The sequence below is a fragment of the Geotrypetes seraphini genome, chromosome 1 (genome assembly GCF_902459505.1).
Source record: "Geotrypetes seraphini chromosome 1, aGeoSer1.1, whole genome shotgun sequence".
Taxonomy (NCBI): Eukaryota; Metazoa; Chordata; class Amphibia; order Gymnophiona; family Dermophiidae; genus Geotrypetes; species Geotrypetes seraphini.
In genome coordinates this window covers 299,892,807-299,916,624 of record NC_047084.1, presented here as the reverse complement: position 1 = coordinate 299,916,624, position 23,818 = coordinate 299,892,807, and the positions used below count along the sequence as shown (strand labels likewise).

Below are 23,818 nucleotides of genomic sequence, written 5' to 3'. Positions count from 1 at the left end.
CAACCCCCGTTCTGTATTCTCTGTCTTTATCCCTTACACCTCCCTAGCACCCAGTCTCATCTTTCTCTCAGCCCCCTTCTAATGGCAATAGCTCTGGGATTTCTTTCTTCCACCATACTAGCACTGCAAGCATTTGTAAGATTCCTGAGCCAGCACAGCTCATGGTTTTAATGCCGATCTCATGAGACAACAGAACAACAGGCAGGAAGAGCTGGACCACGTTTACAAGTATTATGCTTCAAATGCAGGTGGGTGGACCCAGAGGATTATAGACTTTATACACTTAATGGACTTTTGAGCTTTAGAAAAGCAATAAAAAACCACCTCTTCACCTGACTCTTCAGGACAAGCTAGCATTCAGACCGTTACTCCCAAAACACTGTATTCTTAATAGATATTCAACTGACTCCCTCACTGTGCATGCTTCTGACTTCATGCTTCAGGCTGTGCATGCTTCAGGCTCCAAGTGTCTGCTAATCCAGAACAATTGAACTAGATACATCTCACAGTACCCTATTGCCTTAGGCTTCTATTCCTTGTTAATTGTTATGTGTCTTATTGCTAATTGTTATGTATGTTGCCATGTAACCCATTCTGGGCTCCTTGGGTAGGGTTATCAGATTTTCCGTCTGGAAAATCCGGACCCCCTAGACCAGGGATCTCAAAGTCCCTCCTTGAGGGTCGCAATCCAGTCGGGTTTTCAGGATTTCCCCAATGAATATGCATTGAAAGCAGTGCATGCACATAGATCTCATGCATATTCATTGGGGAAATCCTGAAAACCCGACTGGATTGCGGCCCTCAAGGAGGGACTTTGAGACCCTACCCTAGACCCACCCCCAGGCCCGTACAGTCCCACACATCCCCACCCTGTCACACTCCGGTTTCGCTCCATCACATCCTTGATCCCGCCCCCAAGCCCATCCCAAGCCCACCTCTAATCCCGCCCCCTGCTGCCTTCTCTCATCGTGCAGGGCATGCACGGATATGATGCAACAATGTCACGTGTGTGCGACTTCATCAAGTTGTATCCGCACATGCGCAAATGCCTTCCTGCCCGTAGGAAAGCTTTTCAAAATCCAGACAAAGGGCCAGGTTTTGAAAAGCCATCCGGGGAAATCCAGACGTCTGGAAACCCTATCCTTGGGGAGGATGGGATATAAATCGAATTAAATAAATAAATAACAAATTCTGGTGCCCTAATGATAGAACCAGCCCTAGTCTAGGAAAAGGAAGATTGTAAAAAAAAGGCTCTAAAAACACATGTGAAAGACTAAAAAAAGAGCAGAGAGTTAGAACAGCCTGTCAATAATTACAGAACAGACTATAGCCCTGACACTTGCACAGCTGTAAAACACGTGGGAGAGAAGTCTTCCTTTCTGGTTATAGTCCAGTGATAAAAAGATGCTGAGGAATGTGACAAAGTCCTGGCATGACATTTGCTTGCTCAGGAATTCAGCCCAGACTGGAAGCAGCTGACCAGAATGCTGAGTCAGCAGATGGCCTGTTGTGAGACACTGTATAAAGGCTGGAATCTGCAGCACATTGACAAGCTAGGCAAGGGAATACATTAGGAAGCCAGGGGTCGCTGATATAGTCACCCTTGAACAGAAGACATGGACATTGGTCTGTGAATTGGCAGATAGAATTGTTAATGCCATGTTTACTGTGAAGCACAATTGCTAAATCATTCAGCAAAACATCTGGCGGTCTTTCTACTGTATCAATACTGAAAAAAGAGAAGAATTTATTTCAGTGAACTTCAGCAGAAAGTCAATAATTTGTTCTTTTCCCTTTTTCATATCCCCTACTGAACAGCTCTAATACTGGTATATGCAATATACTGATGCAGAACATAACATGGTGAAAACCCTGAACTTCTTCTAATACTGAATGTTCCAAAGCACCGCGTTGCCAGCCTACTCCTGTTATAAACATCCCTTCAGCCCAGGTTTTTTGACACACTTCCCAATGTTTTCTGCAGTTCACGCCACGAAAATAGGAAAATCAGGAATGAACTTTGATTTGATAGCATGGAGTTGGGCTACATCAGGGATCTCAAAGTCCCTCCTTGAGGGCCGCAATCCAGTCGGGTTTTCAGGATTTCCCCAATGAATATGCATTGAAAGCAGTGCATGCACATAGATCTCATGCATATTCATTGGGGAAATCCTGAAAACCCGACTGGATTGCAGCCCTCAAGGAGGGACTTTGAGACCCCTGGGCTACATCTAAATTCTGATGGATTAAACACAACCGAGTTTCACAGTTTCATTTTAGATTAGCAAGAGTAGGAAAGAAAGTCAGAAGAAGGAGAAAGAAGCGTGATAAGAGAAACTGTGAGTACCGGAGGGAGAATGAATGTGAGCAAGTTCAGCAATCCAGTCAAGACATTAGTTCATAGTTTAGACCAGTGGTTCCCAAACCTGTCCTGGAGGACCCCCAGGCCAGTCAGGTTTTCAAGATGGCCCTAATGAATATGCATGACAGAGATTTGCATATAATGGAGATGCCAGGAATGCAGATCTGCTCCATGCATATTCATTAGGGCTATCTTGAAAACCCGACTGGCCTGGGGGTCCTCCAGGACAGGCTTGGGAACCACTGCTTTAGACAAATCTGAGTAAGCCTTAAAGCAGGGGTGTCCAACCTTTTTGCTTCCCTGGGCCGCATTGGCTGAAAAAAAAATGTTTCTGGGGCCACACAAACGCTGCAGCAAGGCAGAGGAGGGAGCTGGCAAGACGGCAAACACCCGGGGGCAGCAGAGGAAAACACTGCATCGCCCTCGACCGGGGCCACACAAAATACTTCACGGGGCCGCAGGTTGGACACCCCTGCCTTAAAGCAACAAAAACATATACAACAGTGTAATAAGAGTGCAGCAGAGAGGTGTGGAAAAGAAATACAAGGGATGTCAGCCACTGTGAAATTCATGGAATGTTCTGTGATTGACAGAAATTGTGGGAAACCTAATAAAAAGTAAGTTTTAAAAAAAATCATGAGATTTTCAAAGGAAAACTTCCTGGGTGCTTTCTCTTAGAACGCGTGCTAAGATTAGACAGGTAAAAAGTACCTGGTGCACACTTTATGCAGATGGGTAGGAGAAGTGGGGTTTGCAAAGACCTGGTGAGAAATAACGGACAGAAGAAATCAAGAGAGGGATTTGCTTGTGATAGTCGTGGGTAACAGGAGGTCAGAAGGGTTGACAGGATGGGCGAGAGCAAGAAGGAGAAGGGGGAAGATGGTGCTGGTTTGTGCAATGGGATTTTTTGTGTCCCTCTAACCAAGGTGGTGAACTACCCGAGAGGAAGAGTCTTAATCTTGGCATGCTAGGCAGACCCATTGGACTTCTTTGCTGTCATCTAAATATATAATATGCTACACGGTGGGGGTCTGTCTGATGATCACTGATGGGGTGTGCATATCTGTATTAGCATGTTCATGCATGCTGCAGAGTTCCCCAAGTCACCTAAGCTTTTCCTCCGAGAAGTCAGAACCAGCAGTTCAGAGAAGTGGCAGGAGGGAGGCTCCATAAAGAACACAACAGGCCTCTAAGTTGATGAGGAATGTTTAGGGTTACCATATGGCTCCAGAAAAAGGAGGATGGATTGAAACATCTGGGTTTTACTTCCATTGCTTTGAGTGGAAGTAAGGAAGAGAGATGGAGGCATCTGGGTTTTATCCAATGAAAGCAATGGAAGAAAAACCCAGATGTTTCAATCCATCATTCTTTTTTTGGAGCCATATGGTAACCATAAGAATGTTTCACTAGGTACTAGGATTGTTGACTAGATTAGTACTGAAAATACAATTTGATTTCTGTACTCATCTCTCCAACCCAAGTTTGCTTCCTGGAATGCCTACTTGGAAAACAGCTAAATATTAGGGATATGCATCATTTGACGTGATATGAGCAATGTCCCTCTGAAGACAAACCAGCAAGCCAGGGATGGTTCTTTTTGCAAACACTGGAACAGCACTGCTTTAATAAAACAAGACAAATGGAGTTGCAAGCAACCTACAACACACACAGAAACAGAAAGCAAAGTAAGAATATTTTCACCATTACGGTAACTCTTAACAGCTCCAAAGTTTTCAATACTAATTCAACACACGTTTCCAACACTATTTCAGTCTTCTGATTTCCTAAAATTATTTCTCTTTGTGGATCAGAAGCAAAGACTCTCCTACCTTAAAGAAGGCCTTGATGGCAGGAAGGTGCCCAGCACAAGTTTCTTTGTGAAATGCATCAACTTCCTCTCCAATCTAATGAAGAAACAGAAGAAGCGATGAGAACAGATGAAGTCTCCTGAGAACAGCTGGGCTTCTGCTCTGCAGAGACCTGGGGAACCTTCCCTTTTTTTTATTTTTTGCAATAGTTAAAAGCAGCCCTGTGCGCAAATATACCCCCAAGCAATTTTATAAGAACATATTTCAGCGTGTAAGATGCTGTTCTACACACTCATCTCTCTTATAAAATTATCCCCTGGGTGGCAGTCAAGAGTCAAATATATTCTAGCTCACAATGGCTCATGCAACTTACCGTATTTCAATTTCTGTTATTGCAAAACAATTCTGCTTGAATTCACTAAGAGGGAATACAGCTGGGTCAATATTAGACAACTGCAACTGCAACATTAGACATAATACCTGAATATTCAGTACCAGCTGATATCTGGATATTGGTGGTGAATATCCAGGTATGAAGTACTCTGGGCCATGGTAGAAACCTCTACTGTGGCTTACTAAAAGAGGGCCTTAAATAGCACCCCTCCGAGTACAGATCCTGTGGCACTTCACTATTTACCCTTCTCCATTGAGAAACATAGCCATTTGACCCTACCCTCTGTTTTCTATCCAACCAATTCCTAATCCACAACTGAACACTCCTCCTTCCCATGACTCTTTAATTTCTCAGGAGCCTCTCTTGAGGAATTTTGTCAAAAGCTTTCTGAAAATTTAGATACAGTAGAATCTTAGTTATCCGGCTCCCATAGGGATCGGTGAGTGGCGGATAATTGTAGTTTCTGGTTATGTGAAAGCTAATGTAAAACAAAGTTGTCTCCCTTCCCACCTCACTCTATCATCCCCCGCCCCCACTTGTAGGTACAGCATCTTTTTCCCTTGTGGCAGTGGTCACTTTAATTTTAATAACATTTTAATTTCAACACATCTTTTCTTTTCTATCCCATTGCATTCTGGTTATGCTTTGCCTCTACATTGAGTGCTTCAGACAGCTCAACCTATCATAAATATGATGCAATGTCTTCACCTGCACATTGCGTTCTTTCTTTCACTTCTGCATCCGGTGTTAACACTGAGGCCTCCTTTTATTAAACTGTGCTAATAATTTTTAGCGTGGGGATCTGCACTGAATGCCTCGCGCTGCTCCTGACTCTCAAAGAAACTCTATGAGCATCGGGAGCAGCGCGGGGCATTCAGCGCAGTTCTCCGTGCTAAGAAACTGCTAGTGCAGTTTAATAACAGGAGACCTAAGTGTCAGCTACCCAGGAGCGGTTACGGATTTTATTCAACATCGTTGTAATCCATATGGTTCTCAACTAGTGAAGCCAGGGCCGGATTACCCAATAGGCCAACTAGGCACGTGCCTAGGACCCAAAATAGTCAGGGGGGCCTGTTGAAGGACGACATACCAGACGGCAATGGGCCCCCCTCTTCCCTCCCTGCACGGCAATGGGCCCCCACCCGACAATGTCAGCCTCCCCCCCCCCCGGCATCGACGGACGGCAATGCAGCCAATGAATCTCGAAGAAGGTCCCGCGATGACTGCATCTGCCGGAAGAAGTAAGTGACGTCGGAAGGGGATGGACCGGCAGACGCAGTCATCGCAGGACCTTCTTCGAGCTTCATTGGCTGCATTGCTGTCAGTCGATGCTGAGGGGAGGGCCGGCGTTGTTGTCATCGGGTGGAGGCCCATTACTGTGGGTGGGTGGCTGGCGTTGTTGTCATCGTCGGTTGGGGGTCCGTTGCCATGCAGAGAGGGAAGAGGGGGGCCCCATTGCCGTTGATGCCAGCAGTTGGCTGCATTGGTTTCTGTGGATGCCTGGTGGGTGTCCGTTGCCATGGGGGGGAGGGGCGCGTTGCCGTTGCTGTGTGGAAAGGGTGGTGGAGGGAGAGAAAGGGGGCATATGCTGATGAAATCGGTGTGTAAGGAAAGAGTGTGTAAGGAAAACAAGGAGGAAGGATACTAGATGTATTTAGGTCGGAGGGAAAGAATGGGGGCTAATGATGGAATTGGTGTGTAGGGAAAGGGGGAAAACAAGGAGGAAGGATACTGGATGGATTTAGGTCAGAGGGAAAGAAAGGGGGCTAATGTTGATGGAATTGGTGTGCAGGGAAAGGGGGAAAACAAGGAGGAAGGATACTGGATGGATTTAGATTGGAGGGAAAGAAAGGGGGCTAATGTTGATGGAATTGGTGTGCAGGGAAAGGGGGAAAACAAGGAGGAAGGATACTGGATGGATTTAGGTTGGAGGGAAAGAAAGGGGGCTAATATTGATGGAAGTGGGGGGAAGAGAGAGAAGAGAGTGAAATGCCAGACCATGGGGGTGGGGGTGGGGGTGGGTGGGAGAGGGAAGGGAAGAGGAGGGGAGAGAGATACCAGATCATTGGAGGAGGGAATGGAAGAAGATGGATGAAAGACCAATGGGGGTGAAGGGAAAGATGGAAGGGAGAGGCATATAGTTTCGGAAGTGGCATAGGACAGGGTAGTTGGTAAGAGAAACGGAGAGATTATGGACCCTGGGGTTGTGGGGAAGGAGGGAGAGATGCTGGATGAAAGGATAGTTGAGAAAAGGACAGATGGTGGATCTGGGGATGGTGGGGTCCATTGCCGAAGCTGCGGATATGGACACGAAAAAAAGGAAAGATGCCAGACCTCCGAGGGAGGGATGGGAAATGGAAAGGGAGGACAAAGATGGAAGATGGATGGTTAGCATGGAGAAAGAAGAAAAAGACAAATGGGCAGGAGACCCTGGCAAGCGAGTTATCAGAAGACAACCAGAGCCTGGGGCCAACAAAAGGTAGAAAAAATAATTTTATTTTCTGTTTTGTGATTACAATATTTATTTTGTTTACAGCACAGAGCTGGTGTGGGGTTGGAGATATGCCTGCAAAGACTAAGCCTTAGTCACTTAGGGGTCCTTTTATTAAGGTGCACATTTAGCGTGCGCAAAATCAGTTAGAATACCTTAATAAAAGGACCCCTAAGTATCTTAATTAAAAATTTGACCTGCGACTTAGCCTTTTTTTCAGATTTCATCCCCTTATGTGATTGAGTTTGACACCCCTGATGTAGAGTGAGGCAGTTAGGCGATGTAAACTTGGTTATTAATATAGACTTATATTTCGGATAGTATTACTGCTTTACAATATATTTGAATGCTTTTACATACGTATTGAAAGGGTTCAGAGTTAATGTCCTGGGTAAGTAGGTGGGAAGGGAAGGAAGGGGGATTTGTTCAGAGATGTTTGGAGGTTGCATAGAAGAAAAACTGTGCACTGGTATGCTAATCTTTGTTTGTTTTGAATTAAAAAAAGAAATATAAGTGGAAATAAAAAAGTAAATAAGAAAACAGATTAATGGGGGCAGGGCGTGGGCATGGGCGGGGTATGGGAGGGGCAGGCCCAGGGGGGCCCAGTGTACTTATGTGCCTGGGGGCCCTCGAAGAATTAATCCTGCCCTGAGTGAAGCATAGGACAACTTGGACCCCTAGGAAGGAGTGTTTCTCTGAAACACGGACCGTGTTGGGTCCAGTCCCCATGCACGCGAGAGCCATCTTTTGGAAAATATTCTACTGAGTTTTTTATCATATAATTTTTATTGAAAAAGCAGTCAAGACGAACAATAAACTCCAATCATGAAACAAAAGAACTGGTACAGCAGAAGAATACAACATAAAGTTCCTGCTACTTGTACATTCCTCTCTGCAGTCTCTTTTTGGTTCTACCTGTAGACTTGTTGAATTTTTCTGTTTTCACTTTGTTCACTGCACCATATCTCCACTTCCTTCCTTTTTGTTATGCTATCCTGCCCTCCCCCCTAAAAAAAAATTCCATGGGTGCAACTGGAAGGCAATAGCTATATCAGAAATGTCTGTCAGCAAGCAAAAAACAAAATGAAGGGTTACTGCGCTGTGTAAAACCAGAATGCATTTGGTGTCACTTATGTCCAAGGTGGGGGGCAGAGAACTTTGCTCCTAGCCTCACTTTCATGTCACCTTATTTTGCCCAGTGGAAACATCTGTGCACTCACCCAGTTGATGAGGATAATTCTGTGCTGCTCTGTGCTGGGATCCTTCATGCGTAATAATGCATACAAGATTCTGTTCTCCATAAACTTGTCGGTCAGCTCTGCCAGTCCACCAGCTGCAGAATGAGAGGAAGACACTGTTATCCTCATCATAATCAACCAGCTCCCATGAGAGTCGTCCAGCGGTCCACCAAGGCACAGTGCATCAGGCAGCACTTTTAGCTAGATTCCTTTAAACGCAACTACTTGTCTGTTTGAAAGAGGCTCTTGTTGACTGTTTTTTTTAAATTACTTTTTATGGCTAATTCTAACTGAACCATTAAAAACAAATTGTAAAGGTATTTTTTGTCAAATTTTTACTTTTTAGGTATATAACTAACAGACAAAAAAAAAAAAAATCACTACCCTGTGAACTGCCACTGTATACAAAAAGTTAATCAAACCATTTGTTCGCCTTGATGGGACTCTGTGAGCCCTCTCTATTTCCACAGGCTTAGAAAACTGAAATGGAAGCACTTTTGGCAAGAAGCCCTCCAAAAATTTTATGGGATCAACACCTTCCACCCCCTCAATAGTTGTCATGTACCTTTTCTTTTTATCTGTCCTCTTTACACATCCAGGGTGGGAGGGAGGGAGATGGGAAAACATAATTATTATTCATTATATCTATTTTATTGAAATTATACATGAGGCTTTATTTTCATTAGTTAAGGGGAGGGGGTGTGTGAAAAAGTTTGTTGTTGAAATATTTGTATATTTAAAATGCTTTTGTTTGATTCGTTTATGTTTAAATTCACTGTATTGCACTGTTAATAGTTGAAAAGTAATAAAGATTTACCAAAAAAAAAAAAAAAAGTTAATCAAACGAGCCTCAGACACACTGACTGAATATACAATTTCAAGTCAGGTACTTTTAGCCAATAAGGCAACATGTCGGGTGGGAAGTTCAGCACTTATGGATATTACAGGTGCAAAATCACATAGCAAGGCGGTTCTTTATGGACTAGAGCTGGACCAGAATAAAAGGAGTTACAACAGAGACCATGTGGACTACAAACCCTTCTTCTAGTACCTAAAGTTAGATGTCAAAAGCATATGTGTAAGTTAAAGAATATTAGCAGTCATGTATGTGACTTTCAATTATATCCCACAACAAAAAGGATAAAATAACCCCACATGTAATAATAGAAACCAAAAAAGGAGTGGGGAAGTGACACGATCAACCAACTGCAAGGATAACCAATTTATTGAAAATATATAAATAGTTAAGAACATAAGAATAGCTTCACTGGGTCAGACCAATGGTCCATCAAGCCCAGGAGCCCGTTCTCATGGTGGCCAATCCAGGGCCAATCCAGGCCACTAGTACCTAGTCAAAACCCAAGGAGTAGCAATATTCCATGCTACCGATCCAGGCAAGCAGTGGCTTCCCTCGTGTCTTTCTCAATAACAGACTATGGACTTTTCCTCCAGGAACTTATCCAAACCTTTCTTAAAACCAGCTATGCTATCCGCTCTTACCACATCCTCTGGCAACGCATTCCAGAGCTTAACTATTCTCTGAGTGAAAGAAATTTCCTCCTATTGGTTTTAAAAGTATTTCCCTGTAACTTCACTGAGTGTCCCCCTAGTCTTTTAAATTTTTGACGGAGTGAAAACTCGATCCACTTGTACCCGTTCTACTCCACTCAGGATTTTGTAGACTTCAATCATATCTCCCTTCAGCCGTCTCTTTTCCAAGCTGAAGAGCCCTAACATATACAAACAATAGCAAGTACAAAAAGGATTAAAGGACTCTCTGTTAGGCTTGCAATTGTTTGTATATGTTATATATGTTTTAACTATTTATATATTTTCCATAAATTGGTTATCCTTGCAGTTGGTTGATTGTGTCCCTTCCCCACTCCTTTTTTTGGTTTATGCAACTTTCAATTATGCATATAAGTGCTAGTTGAGTAGCTGGGCTCTAAGCGAGAAGCTGTTATTTTAGCAGGCAGCTTGCATAGTATACATATGGGCAGTTCCAACATTTTATTTATTTATTTATTTAATCTGTTCTCCCCAAAGAGCTCAGAACGAGTTACAGGTTAACATGCATAATATACAGTTAACAGGTTACAATTTGCCATAGTTACAGTACAAGTTTTTATCCTATTACGTACATAACTTACAGAATACTGAAAGTTAAGGGCTAACGTGCTGCATTTACAGTTTCTTTACTGTAAACTGCTACACTCTCTAATTCGCTGTATGTAAAACTTCTCTTGATTGTATTTACAGTTTTGTTTACTGTAAACCGCCTAGAAGTCGCAAGATTACAGGCGGTATATAAAAATAAAGTTATTATTATTATTATTATTATTTAGGCGCTCCTGTCATAGTGTAAGTGGGTGTAGCTAAATATTGGGCATGTAAACAGTGATGTTGCCATGGGTGAGCCTTTGGTAGGCACAGACCCGCCCACTTTGGGCTCAAGCCCACCCAGCAGTGGCATAGCAGCAAAGTGGCTGGGGGGGAGGGGGAGCAACTCCCTAAGCCCCATCAGGTGAAGACTCCTGGCATCTTTTCTTCCAGGAGATTGGGGGTCACTGAACTTCACTCCTGATCTCCCCCTCCCCCCTCCCAGTACCTTTAAATCCTTTAGGTCTTTGCTGGCACTGACCAGCAACATATTCCCCCTGCTCACATTGACCTGAGCTTTCCCTTTGATGTAACTGTACTTCCTGTTCACAGGACCAGGAAGTTGTATCGGAGGATAGGCTCGGAGCCAGGACTGGCGCAAGCAAGGGGAATGAGTTTGAGTTCACTGCTGGCAAAGACCTAAAGGATTTAAAGGTATTGGGGGGTGACATTAAATGACCCCTTTGATTGCCTGGGGAGAGGAAGAGATTGCTGGGGAGGGGGCAACAGGGGTAGGGTTGTTGTACCCACCCACTTTGGCTCAGGTACACCCATAATTGGGTGTCTGGCTATACCCCTGTGTCTAAAAGCCAATTTAAACTAGTGTTCTATAACAGAATCTGGATATCCAGATACCATTATAGAATTTGCACAGCGTTGCTTCACCTTGGCGCCTAACCTTTGGCAACCTTCATACAACTGTCTCACGTGTATATTCACTAGAAGTTCAATGTGGAAGGACCGGAGGCCAAAGAGTGATGTACTGGAAGAAGGATTCCTCAGAGCGAAATGATTGTGGGAATAAGAAATGTTGACTTTTGTTTTTCTTAATATGAAACACACTCTCAAACACAGTCCACATACCCCTGTCTTCATCAGCATAATAGCGCATACTAACGTCTACCGCAGAGCTGTGACATTTGGACTGCATCAGGACACATCTGAAAACGGAGCGGAATGATTTGGGGGTGGACGTAAAATAGGAGCCAGTGTCAGTTCTTGGATGTGGTGTTCTGATTTATGTGTGGGTCTTTGAGCCCCTACACCAGGAACCACATAACGGCAAACAGAGCAAAGGCTTTGCTCAGTAAGCCTTCTAAGCCCTCTCATCCAGACTAGATGATGAGGTTTCTTTCATCTCCTTCATGGATTTGAAACTTTCTTTTTTTTTGTACATCTTTATTCATTTTCAGAACTTATACAAGCGCAAACAAAATGAAAGTTTGTAATAAATGTCCTATGATTTAGTGCCTTAGGAAGGATCTGTACTGGCAGTTACATAGTAAGATAGTCCACCCCGGGCGCCATGTTGGTGGAGCGCCAGCATCCCTCTTCATCTACGCCTCTGTCTCCGTCTCATCCCACTCTTCCCCTCGCCCCGAACCTCTATTTGTTCACCGCTGCGAGCAACAACTTCAATGTGCTCCTTGCAACGTTGTCTCTTCTGCTGAAGTCACTTCCGGGCGCCGCGCATAGGAAGTGACGTCAGAGGGAGAGCCGTTGGGGGTTGCGAGAAGCACATTGAAGTTCTTGTTGCTCACGGTGGTGAACAGCTAGAGGTACGAGCGGCAGGGAGGATCGGGAAATGAGCGGGGGGCGGAGATGAGGGCGGGGGAGGTGTGCCACCGGCCCAGGCACCTCTCATCCTCACTAATGCCATTGTGTACTGGTTAAATGAACTCCTTCCAAAATGAGAACATGAAGCATTTTTTAATTTTTTTGTTTTTTTAATCCTTTATTCATTTTCAAAACTTCAATTGTGCACAAAACATGATGCATTTACATAAAACATTATCGTTACAGCACAATATACTTAATAGAATAAAGACAAGACTTATTTTCTCCCACCCACTTTCCAATTAACCAACACCTCATAAAAATACCTGAAAACAATCTATCTGTGAACTCCTTTTACAAAGGCGCGTTAGCGGGATTAACGCGCGTGGCTTTTCATCACACACTAACCCCCGCGCTGGCCAAAAACTATCACCTGCTCAAGAGGAAGCAGTAGCGGCTAGCACGTCCGGCGGTTTAGCATGCATTATTACGTGCATTAAACCGCTAGCGCGCCTTTGTAAAAGAAGCCCAGTATCTTTTAACCAATGCCAAAACATACCCCCCTTCCCCCTCACCAAATGTGCATGTTTTCCTCAGTTATATAAATAAATCAGTTCTTACAATATTTAGTTAATGGTTCCCAAACTTCCATAAATTTTTTATAATATCCCTTCTGAATGGCCATAAACTTTTCCATTTTAGAGACATAACATTGGGATTCCCACCAGAATGAATAATTTAATCTATCCCAATTTTTCCAATTCTTTAAAATAAGCTGCATGGCAACCCCCGTCATTATAAACAAAAGTATGTTATTTTTTGCCGAAATTTGACTTTTTGCCCTCATAGATGTTCCAAATAAAATGGTATCATATGATAATAAAATTCTGGAGATCAATTTGGGATCAAGTTAATAATTTATTAGAAAATCCAGTGGCATTATCATAACTTTTTTTTTTAATTTCTTTTTTACAATATCTTATCACCTGGAAACACTGATCCTATGATGGGAATTCTGTGTGTGTGGGGAGGGGGGAGGGGGTTCATCTCTAGTTGCATAGGAAAACATTTCTGGTTATTTTGAGGACTGCAACATTTTGGATCTATTTTTCTTCCCAAGCCAGATGAGGCTGTGGTGGAAGAAGCATCAGTTGCCTGAGCAGAGCAAACACTAGGCATGTACAGTTTGCACTAGATGCTGGCATTCCTGGCTAGGTTCATGGCAGTGCTGGACAAGCTATGGAAAAGGATGAAAGCTTGTCCATGAGAATGCCTCTGGCACTGAACTGGCAAGAAGATAAGGCAGCTCAAGTTTCTCTACCGAATAGTTTATTTTATTATTTTAAAGCACTTCTATCCCTTTCCCCATATACTAAAAATGTCCTGCGTTGATGATCAATGTTGGAGGGGCCCATCGCTGTTTGGAAAAAACAATGTTGATGCCCTCCTTCATCGGGCCCCCCTGACCATTTCGGGACCTAGGCACGTGCCTACTTGGCCTATTGGTTAATCCTGCCCTGCCTCCCGCCATGGTTAATCCTGCCCTGCCTCCCGCCATTCACCACAAACTATAAAATAGCATCAACAGACTGGAAGTGCTTTTACAACTGGGGAATACATACGTATACACCTGTGGCATAGCCACAGGAGCAGGGGGTGGGGGAGGGAGGGACTTTGTGGGCCTGGATGAGCATGAAGTGAGCATGTGTAAGAAAGCTGGCATTTGGCAGCTAGAAAGCACAGTGCCGTGTTCTTTGCAATGGGGGAGTTTCAGGCTGGTGGGGCTTGTGCATCTCAGTTAGCAAAGGTAAAATTTTTAATGGAGGTGGGAGGAGGAGCAGAGAGACAGACAGACAGACAGAGAGGAATGGGTGACCCCCCAGTCCACTCTGGGGTCCCTCCAAAAATGGGCTGCTAGTGACACCTCTGATACATAACACACATATTATGGGGCTAATTTAAAAAAAAAAATAAAGTCACCCAAAAAACGGCATAAAGTGGCACTTGGTCGTCTTACTCACCAAGACGTCCAAGTGTCGATTTTTTAAACTAAGGGCTCCTTTTACGAAGGCGCGTTAGGGCCTTAACGCATGGCATAGCACACGCTGAAATGCTCTTGAGCAGGCGGTAGTTTTCAGCTAGCGCACGCTTGTGCTTGTGCTGTATTATTGGTTGCAATTAAACTGGGTTTGAAGACCAGACTCATTCTGCTCTTTTCTATTGAATATTTCACGTGCAGAATTTATTGTCTCTATTGCTGTTTTCAGTATATCTGTAAGGCCAGTCCATTAAAATACTGGCCCCTCCCACATCCAAATGGTCTGGATTAGGATGTTTTGAACTTTGACGTTTTTGTGGTCAAAAATGACAAATAAAGTTGGATGTCCTAAGGTTGGATGTCCTGGTGGCCAAGACATCTAAGTAGATGATTTTTGGGGAGAAAAAATATTGGGAGGGTGGGGGACGTCTAGCGGTTTTGCCGGTTTTGAAAATAGCCATTTCTCCACCTCTGACTTTTGGACAACTTGTGGGAAACGTCCGTATTCAAACTTAGATGTCCTATCAAAAATGCCATTCTCTTTATGTATATATATATAGAGAGAGAGATAGCATGTTGTCCGCCTCATTTTCGGCCTGAACAAATGGGAACACATCACCCCCTTCTACCACCAACTGCACTGGCTACCCTTTGAATCCCGAGTCCTCTTCAAGTTCGCCTGCATCTGTTACAAGACAGTATTTGGTCTCTCACCAAAATACCTCTCCCCACATTTCAATATGTATTGCACCAACAAGAAATCCCGCAGAATCCAGTTGTTTACCTTCCCCTCCATAAAATCATGCCAGCTCAAAAGATTCATCGACAAAACCTTCGCCTTCCAGGTGGCCAAGCTGAACCCTTGGCTAGCCCAAATGATGCTAGAGGCCCCGACCTACCTAGACTTCAGAAAACTTCTCAAAACACACCTCTTCCACGAACAAGACCCTTAATCCTTACTCCCCGCATACACTCCAACCCCCCCCCCACCCCCACCTCCCTCTCCCCCCCCTCTTCTGGTTTCCCACTCCCTCCTTTTTATCTTCTAACCCAACTATGATAAACCTGTGCTAAAACTACTTTGCCTCCTTCCGTGCTACCCGCAATTCCGACAAAATTTTTGTAAATCCGTGTTCAGACCGGATCCTAATGTAACGGATGTGAACCGCCTAGAACTCTTTGGGTATGGCGGGATATAAGAACCTAATAATAATAATAATAATAATAATCTTCAGTGATAATGGAAAAAGAACAGGTGATGTGTGAAGCAGATAATGTTGATGTTATAGAAAAATATATTATTTTACAGACTAGGTTACTATGGGGCTGCAGAATAATGACATATTTGTATTTAGCACCGTCTGTGCTGCTTAAGGTTGATCACGTAACTGTTACCCCAAGGAGACAGCAGTCTATAATTTTTTATGGGAAGAGCTGCGTAACTTATCAAAGCTCAGAAAAGGGTAATGGGAGAAGGGAGGGGAGGGACTGAAACCTGGATCATCAGATGTCAAAGCTATGCAGCTACGTACTTTTACCCCTATAGGCTATATACCTAAAGGCTATACCTAAAGAGTACTCCAGGACAGGCTTGAGGAAGGTTGAACTAGCACATGAAATGCAGGAAAGAAAGGGAACTGAAATGGTAAAAAAAAAATGACAAACATGTATAGTTGAGACAAGTTCCCATATAAGGCTGGAGGATTATGTAGGACGAATTTACATAAAGCTGCTCAAGAAATGGGTGAACAAACGTGTTATGCTGGATAATTACTAGTGATCGAAGATGGCAACTAATTAGGAACAAATGGAAACAGCAAACAAATGTCTCGCTTCAAACTCTAGATTTGGCTTCAGCCACATTAAGAAGACAGAAAAGTTTCTGGTCCTTCCCTGAATCTGGCAGGATCCTTCTGTTGGCACCACTTCTGCTCGAGAGCATGCTTCAGTAACTCGTAAGGCCAGAGATGAATTTACATCTCGGTAACTTGGACCATGCTAAAAAAAAAAAAACCGCTGAAGCCACAAAAGGATTTACTTGCATTAACTAATGATTTGCAGTCTTCTTACTTTTCTAACACATTACCGGAGGAGATGATATTTTGCAAGCTAGCTCAAACATGTGTAACTGGGGGACCCACCCTATTGGCCCTGCAGCTGCTTGTGCTCTGCAGAAGACAGGCCCCTACACCTTCAGGTTTCTAGAGTTTTCCTGGACTAAGCCCTCCAGAGACTGGAATCAGGGTTCTGGGACTTGTGCCAACTAAAGCATGGATGGCTTGTATCAAAAGAAACAGTTGTTCTCTAAGTCCTGTGGTAAGCCCCCTTATACTCCATATAATTCACTAAAAGACAGCATTCAACAGGAAGAGATAGTAGGTGGCATGGAGGCGCAGACTGGATAGACATTATGGTCTTTATCTGCCTCCATGTTTCTCTGTTCCTAACAGCCTTACAAACATATACTTGTTAACTGTACTGTACAAGGTTGCATGTAATGGTATTTAAAAGAAAATAAATAGGCAGGACAGGATAGGATGAGACAGCAATTCCAGCTCCAGGCCATATTACCCCCAAACAAGAGAAAACCCCCCAAAACATCCTGCAGGGTATGCACACAATCCAGTTGGTGCCCCTGTGATATTCTGGGGTTTAGTGTTTTTCTAGGCAGTTAATTGAGCAATCCAGTGGTGAATAATTGTTTAACCTGGGGTAAGAAACTTCTCAACCATGCTGTCTCTGTGTGCTCTGTGCTGGAAATAACCCTTTTTAGAGCTCCGTTTGGCCTGAATTCCTTCCTGGAGCTAACTGGTCCCAGATTCAGTTCACCCTCATATTCCAGTTACTGAGTGAAATTTCTATAAGTGACCTCGGGTTAGTGGTAAGGATTCTTTTGGTTTTCATTTGGATGTCCCTCTTTGTCCTTAACAGGCAGGCTGCAGTTCAACTCTGCTGTGACTGGATCCCTAGAAAATTCTTTTTTCTGGAATGCAAACTCATGCCTCTTTTCCTTTCTGTCGAAACTCTGTGGCAATCCAATTCTGTCGTTTTTGGAAATCCTCCTGCCTGCTTTAGTCCAATGAATTGGTTATTGGACAGAAAATAGAGGGTAGGGTTAAATGACCATTTTTCTCAATGGAGGATGGTAAATAGTGGAGTGCCATAGGGATCTATACTGGGACCGGTGCTATTTAGCATACAGTAAAACCTTGGATTGTGAGTAACTTGGTGTACGAGTGTTTTGCAAAACGTTTTATAAAATTTTAACTTGATCAACGAGCATGCCACACACAAGTACGCACAACATATGCATGTCGTATCACTGAGCGCATCTGAATGTAGCACAAGCATCACAACTGAGTACAATATAAGTGTGACAGAAGCACACACAACATGCACGCGTCACATTGCCGAGCGCAGCAAAATGGAACACAAGCATCGCAACTGAGAACAATATAAGCACGACAAAAGTGCAGTGCAAAACGCAACATTTGCCTCCCTCACACTAGCCACTATGAAAAAGTGCAGGTTATTTGTTTTATTGTAGATATTTTTACTTTATACAGTACAGTATTTTGTGTTAACATTTTCAGGTTGTGGAACGAATCGTCTGAGTTTCCATTATTTTCTATGGGGAAATTTGCTTTGATATACGAGTGCTTTGGATTACAAGCATGCTTCCGGAACGAATTATTCTCGCAAACCAAGGTTTTACGGTATTTATAAATGATCTGGAAGTTGGAATGATGAGTGAGGTTATTAAATTTGCAGATGACACTAAACACTTCAGAGTTGTTAAAATGCATGCAGACTATGAAAACCTGCAAACAAACCTTCGGAAACTGGGTGACTAGGCATCCAAATGGCAGAAGAAATTTAGGGGTCCTTTTACTAAGGCACGCTAGACATTTTTGCGTGTGCTAAGCACGTCTTAGTAAAAGGACCCCTTAATGTGGACAAATGCAAAGTGATGCACACTGGGAAGAATAATCCAAATCATAGTTACCAGATGCTAAGGGTCAGCGCCCAAGAAAAAGATCTAGGTGTCATCATAGACAATATACTGAAACCTTCCACCCAATGTGTGACGGCGGCTAGAAAAGCAAACAAGATGCCAGAAATTATTAGAAAAGCGATGATAAATAAGACTAACTCCCCTTTTATCAAGCTGCATTAGAGTTTTTTTAATCATAGGCCTTGCCATTCCTATAAGGCAGGCCGTGGAATTCCTATGAGCGTCGGAGCTTTAACCGCTGTGGCCTGTGATAAAAAACCCTAAAGCGGCTTGATAAGGGGAGGGGGTAAGAATATTAGAATGCCTCTGTAACGCTCCATGGTGCGACCTCATCTTGAGTATTGCATTCAATTCTGGTCTTCATATCTCAAAAAAGATATAGCGGAACTAGAAAAGGTTCAAAGAAGAGTGACCAAAATGAGAATGAAACTCCTCTCGTAGTATAGTTCGGATTCCTCTTTCTTACATGTCTCACTTTGCACTTTCTCACATTAAATGTCATCTGCCATTTAGATACCCAGTCATTCAGTTTCACAAGGTCCTCTTGCAATTTTCACAATCATCTTGCTATTTAACAACTTTGTGTAATTAGCAAATTTCATTATTACATTACATTAGGGATTTCTATTCCGCCATTACCTTGCGGTTCAAGGCGGATTACAAATGGATTATCCGGAGATTAGAAGTACTTAGGGAGTAGTTTGTACATTTCTTTGAGTTGCTAAGGATTACATCTGAGTTGTCAAGATATTGGAGGTACATATGTAGTAGTTGTAGGTGATGCAGGTGATACTTGGGACATTCCTGATTGTGTTAGTTGGGTTTTATGTGTTTTTTGAATAGAAGAGTTTTTATTTCTTTCTTGAAGGTTTTGTAGTCTGTGATCATGGTCAGTAGGTTGTAGAGTTGTGGGTCAAGTGTTGCAACTCGAGTGGCTAGGAGGTTGTCATATAGTTTTTTTCTTTTGACGTTTTTGGTTGGAGGGTGTATGAATGGTGCGTGGGTTCTCCTATGTCTGGTTGAGGTGGATTGAATTAGTCGATTGTTCCAATAGGCTGGGCTTTCTCCATTTATTGCTTTAAATAGTAGGTAGTAAAATTTGAAGTGTATTCTCGCTTGTATTGGGAGCCAATGTGAGTCGTGGTATGCCTTTGTGACGTGGTCAAATTATTTCAGTGAGTGGATCAGTCTTAAGGCTGTGTTTTGTATTGTTTGTAGTTGTTTTATCATGGTTGCTGTGCATGGGAGATATAGTATGTTGCAGTAGTCTATTAGACCTAGGATTAGGGATTGTACCAAGAGTTGGAATTGTTTTCTGTCGAATAATTTTCTGACTTGCCTCAGGTTTCTCATGACTGCGAATGATTTTTTTTATTGTTTTGTTGATTTGTGGCTGCATTGTACAGCCTCTGTCTATTAGCACTCCCAGGAGTTTTAAATTGGGTTGGAAGTAGTATGTTGTAGAGTTTATGATAAGGTTTGTTACAGTTGGGATTTTGTTATTTTCGAGTAGGATGAAGTTTGTTTTGTCCGGATTTAGCTTTAGTTTGTGGTCTTTCATCCATGTTGCTATTGTTTCAAGTGTTCTGTGTATCGTGTCTGCCATGGATGGTGCTGGTTGATCAAACGGAAGGAGAATGGTGATGTCGTCTGCATAACTGTAGGAGGTTAGACCTTGTTTGTCTAGGTAGGAGCCGAGGGAGGCAATGTATAGGTTGAAGAGTGTGGGAGAAAGAGGTGATCCTTGGGGTACTCTGCAGGGGTTAGACCATGGCTCGGATTTTTCTTTGTTTGTTTTAACTCTGTATGTTCTGCATTGTAGGAATCCTTTAAACCATAATAGTACCTTTCCACTGATTCCTACTGAGTCCAGTATTTGTAGAAGGATGTTATGGTCTACCAGGTCAAAGGCTGCAGAGAGATCTAGTTGGATAATTAGCATTTTTTTTGCCTGTGCTGAGGTGTTGTCTGGCGGTGTCCATGAGTGAGCCCAGTAGGGTCTCTGTGCTATGGTTGGTTCTGAAGCCTGATTGTGTTGGGTGGAGTAGGTTGTGGTTTTCTAGGTATGAGTTTAGGACTTTGGCTATGAGGCCTTCCATTAGCTTGACATAAAGTGGTATTGAGGCTATGGGTCTGTAGTTGGATAGTTGGTCTATTTCTCCTTTGAGGTCTTTCAGGATTGAAGTGATGATGGTTTCACTGAGGTCTTGTGGGAAAAGGCCATCAGTTAGTAGGGTTTGTATCCATTGCAAGAGTAGGGTGTGAAATAGTGTACTGGAGGCTTTCAATAGGTATGGGGGGCAGTGGTTGGGGTCGCAAATTGCGTGGCTGTATTTGTTGTAGAGTTTCTTGAAGTCTGACTATGGTATTGGTGAGAAGTGGGACCATGTTCTGTCTGCGACAACTGCTTCTTTTTCTGTGGAGGGTGTTGTGATCTCTTCTAGGTGCATAGGTGTTCCATTGAAGGTGGATCTTATGGTTACGATTTTGTCTTTGAAGAATGTTGCTAAGAGGGTGGCTGTGGGTGTGGGGGCATTGTTGCTTGTCAGGTAGGGTTTGGTGTCTGTGAGTTCTTTTAGTAGTTGGAATAGTTTTTTTGTGTCTTGAGATTCTTCTCCTATTTGCTTTGTGTAGTATGTTTTTCGTTTTCTCACTAGCACATCATTACAGCCAGTATGACAAATTTCTATCCTTCCAAACTTCAAATATGAATGATACAAAATTACACCCTCCATGTCTAAGGTTCATAAAATTAAGTTCTAGAAAAATTATAAAGGTGAACAAACAATTTATTGGACTAACCTAATACATTTGTGACTAGTTATGAGAGCTCTGCTTCTATCGTAAAATCAATGAAAAGTAGTAGTTTATCTGTAATTGACTTACATTTAAGATTATTATGATGTAATCTTTTTATATACCACCTGCAATCCTGAAAATTATCTTAAACTTGGACCCAAATAACAATGTCAAAAAGCAAACATCCTAGCAGGGAGAACATTGCACGTCCCTTTATCAAAGTTCATCACAATAACAGTGGTCTCACAGGTATTGGCCACTCCAAGGAATTCTTTGCATCCTCAACTGTTTCAAAAAGACAACTCTGTCATTGTGCCTCACAGGAAGAGCAGGGTAAGCACCATCTTTTGGCAGTGTAATTCTGCACAGATCAATAAATCATACAAACAATACACAGGAGAGAGATCAGGAGTCTCACAAAGGGAGATTTTGTGACATTTGAGGACATCACTGTCTCTTTCTCCCAGGAGGAGTGGGGTTATTTAGATGAAGAACAGAAGAACCTTTACAGGGAGGTGATGGATGAGAATTATCAGACCCTGATCTCATTGGATCCCTGAGGCAGGCTTTGGTCGCAACACTGGCAGTGTCGGGTTTCTACAAATAGTCCCAGTTCTGTAGGCTTGTGTACTGTTTGTATGATTTATTTGTGTTTTTGTACTCATTGATCCTTTTTACTTGTGGCCACACAGATCAATGCCATCTTCCTTCTATTCAGTGCTACCTGCATCAAGTGGTCATTTAAAGAGCAAAATCTTCTGGGTCTCCTCCACTTCTGACTGCAGTTTGTTCAACTTATCCTCCAGGGTTGCCATAACCTTCCCGTACATTTCCTGTGCAAACCCACAAGATAAAAATGCTGCCACCTCTCATGCTGCACAACCATTTAATCTTCCTAAAAACACACAGCCAACCCCCCCACCCCCCAGTCTCTTTGCTACCTTTGCCAGCATTCTACCACATACTCAGCTCCAGCAGTCTCTCCCCTCCTGTGACTGTGTGTGGGCTGTTTCCAATTATCACTGCTATGTCTAAAAAGCATCTGGGGTTGTATATATAAGAATTTTACAACTGGGTCAAACAGAGCTGTACCAAACTGTGGGATCCTTTTACTAAAGTTTAATGCACGCTAACAGAATTAGCACTTACTAAAGGCTAAGAAAGCACATTTTATACCTATGGTCTTCTTAGTATTTAATGCATGCTAATTCTGTGTACACTAAGCTTTAGTAAAAGGGTCCCTGTGTCTGCTGAGCTTTGCTGCACACTGGAAGTCTGCAAGCTATTGAAGCAGTGTATGTTCTGCTTCAATAGCCTGCAGACTTCCAGTAGGTATTTTTCTGTCCCCGGAGGGCTCACAATCTTGAGTTTGTAGCTGGGGCAATGGAGGGTAAAGTGACTTGGCCAAGATTACAAGGAGCGGTAGTGGGATTTGAACCAGGCTCCCCTGGTTCTCAGATAAAGACTGAAAATGTCCCTTCCTGTCTATCTAGTAGTTAGGGTTGTTAACGGCTGCTTCACGCAGGTTACTCTCCCTACTATGCATTCTTAGTGCAAAGTCATTTCACTGTTTGGAGCTGAAGCACTCAAAGGTTACTTTCCATCCTCTTGCCGTTTAGGGATCCATCCTGATTTTTGACTCCACCAGCTTCTCCAGGAGCACTTTCCAGGCATTCTCTATCCATTCTGTGAACTGTTTATTCAATGTCGCTGTTACACTATACCCCACTTATTTTACTATTATTATGCTGTTAAAAAATTGTAAGGTTTACAGTATGTCAAGATGGATGAATCTCTTCATAAAGGTGCCTAATAAATCTCAACAAATAAATACAGGCAAAAGATCAATAAGAACCCCTTATGAAATAAACTTCCAGTAGCATCACTTTATTCCAACAAAACACTCCATGCAGAGCATCTTCTGCCATCTTTGGCTTCAGAAAGTGAAACTCATTTAGTGCAAGCTCAGCCATTTGGCACCAGATCCATTCTCTTCAGCAAGTTTTCAGAGTTGCATCTAAGTCTCCTTCCCCCTTTTCATAGTCTGCTATCATTTGGGCTGATCTTTCAATGGTGTATCCTTTGCCATGGCTGGAGGATCCAGAACACCAGCCGCTACCATCTCCTTTAATGGCCATGGGAAGGACATGGATATCTCAGGGGTGTTCCAAAAGGTTGTGCATTCAGTTATAGAATATTGCGTCAAGATGGCTAAATCGGGTGCAAGCATTTACCACAGGTTTCAGCAGGTGTATGTCAGACGTCCAAAGTTAGGCATAGGAATCAGTGCAGTATGTTGATCTCATCAAAACTGGGATCCTCATCTTTCAATGCTGACAATTTTTCTTGATGTAGGCCAGATGTTTTCTTTCTTACATGCATGGTTTTTAGGCTATGGATTATATCATTATCATTACAATTCTTATTAGGCTCATGAGTTACATTTTAATTTTAATTATATTCACATCTATATGGCTGTTTCCCTTAGATACTTTTTGTACAGACCTGATTTTATGTTCATTGGCATATTATTAATTTATTAATTCATTGATGTTTTTATGTTCATTTCTGTGTTCATAGAAATAGACAGCAGATAAGGGCCAAGGCCAATCCAGTCTGCCCACCCTAGTGACCCTCCCCTACCTTTACCCTATGAATAGATCCCACGTGTCGATCCCATTTGGCCTTAAAATCAGGCACGCTGCTGGCCTCAATCACCTGAAGTGGAAGACTATTC

General features: G+C 42.9%; 1 protein-coding gene across 4 annotated transcripts in view; it reads right to left on the bottom strand.

The window, feature by feature from the left end:
• Positions 1 to 23,818, bottom strand: part of LOC117364847 (drebrin-like) — a 239,838-nt gene that overhangs the window by 61,712 nt on the left and 154,308 nt on the right. Inside the window, exons 1-3 of one of the 4 annotated variants that reach the window (XM_033954559.1) lie at positions 12,057 to 12,127; positions 8,276 to 8,388; positions 4,192 to 4,266 (exon numbers count right to left, since the gene is read on the bottom strand). In XM_033954559.1, the coding sequence (XP_033810450.1) occupies positions 4,192 to 4,266; positions 8,276 to 8,356 (156 nt within the window). In that variant the 5' untranslated portion in view covers positions 8,357 to 8,388; positions 12,057 to 12,127. The other 3 variants (XM_033954550.1, XM_033954539.1, XM_033954529.1) reach the window with 3 other exon arrangements.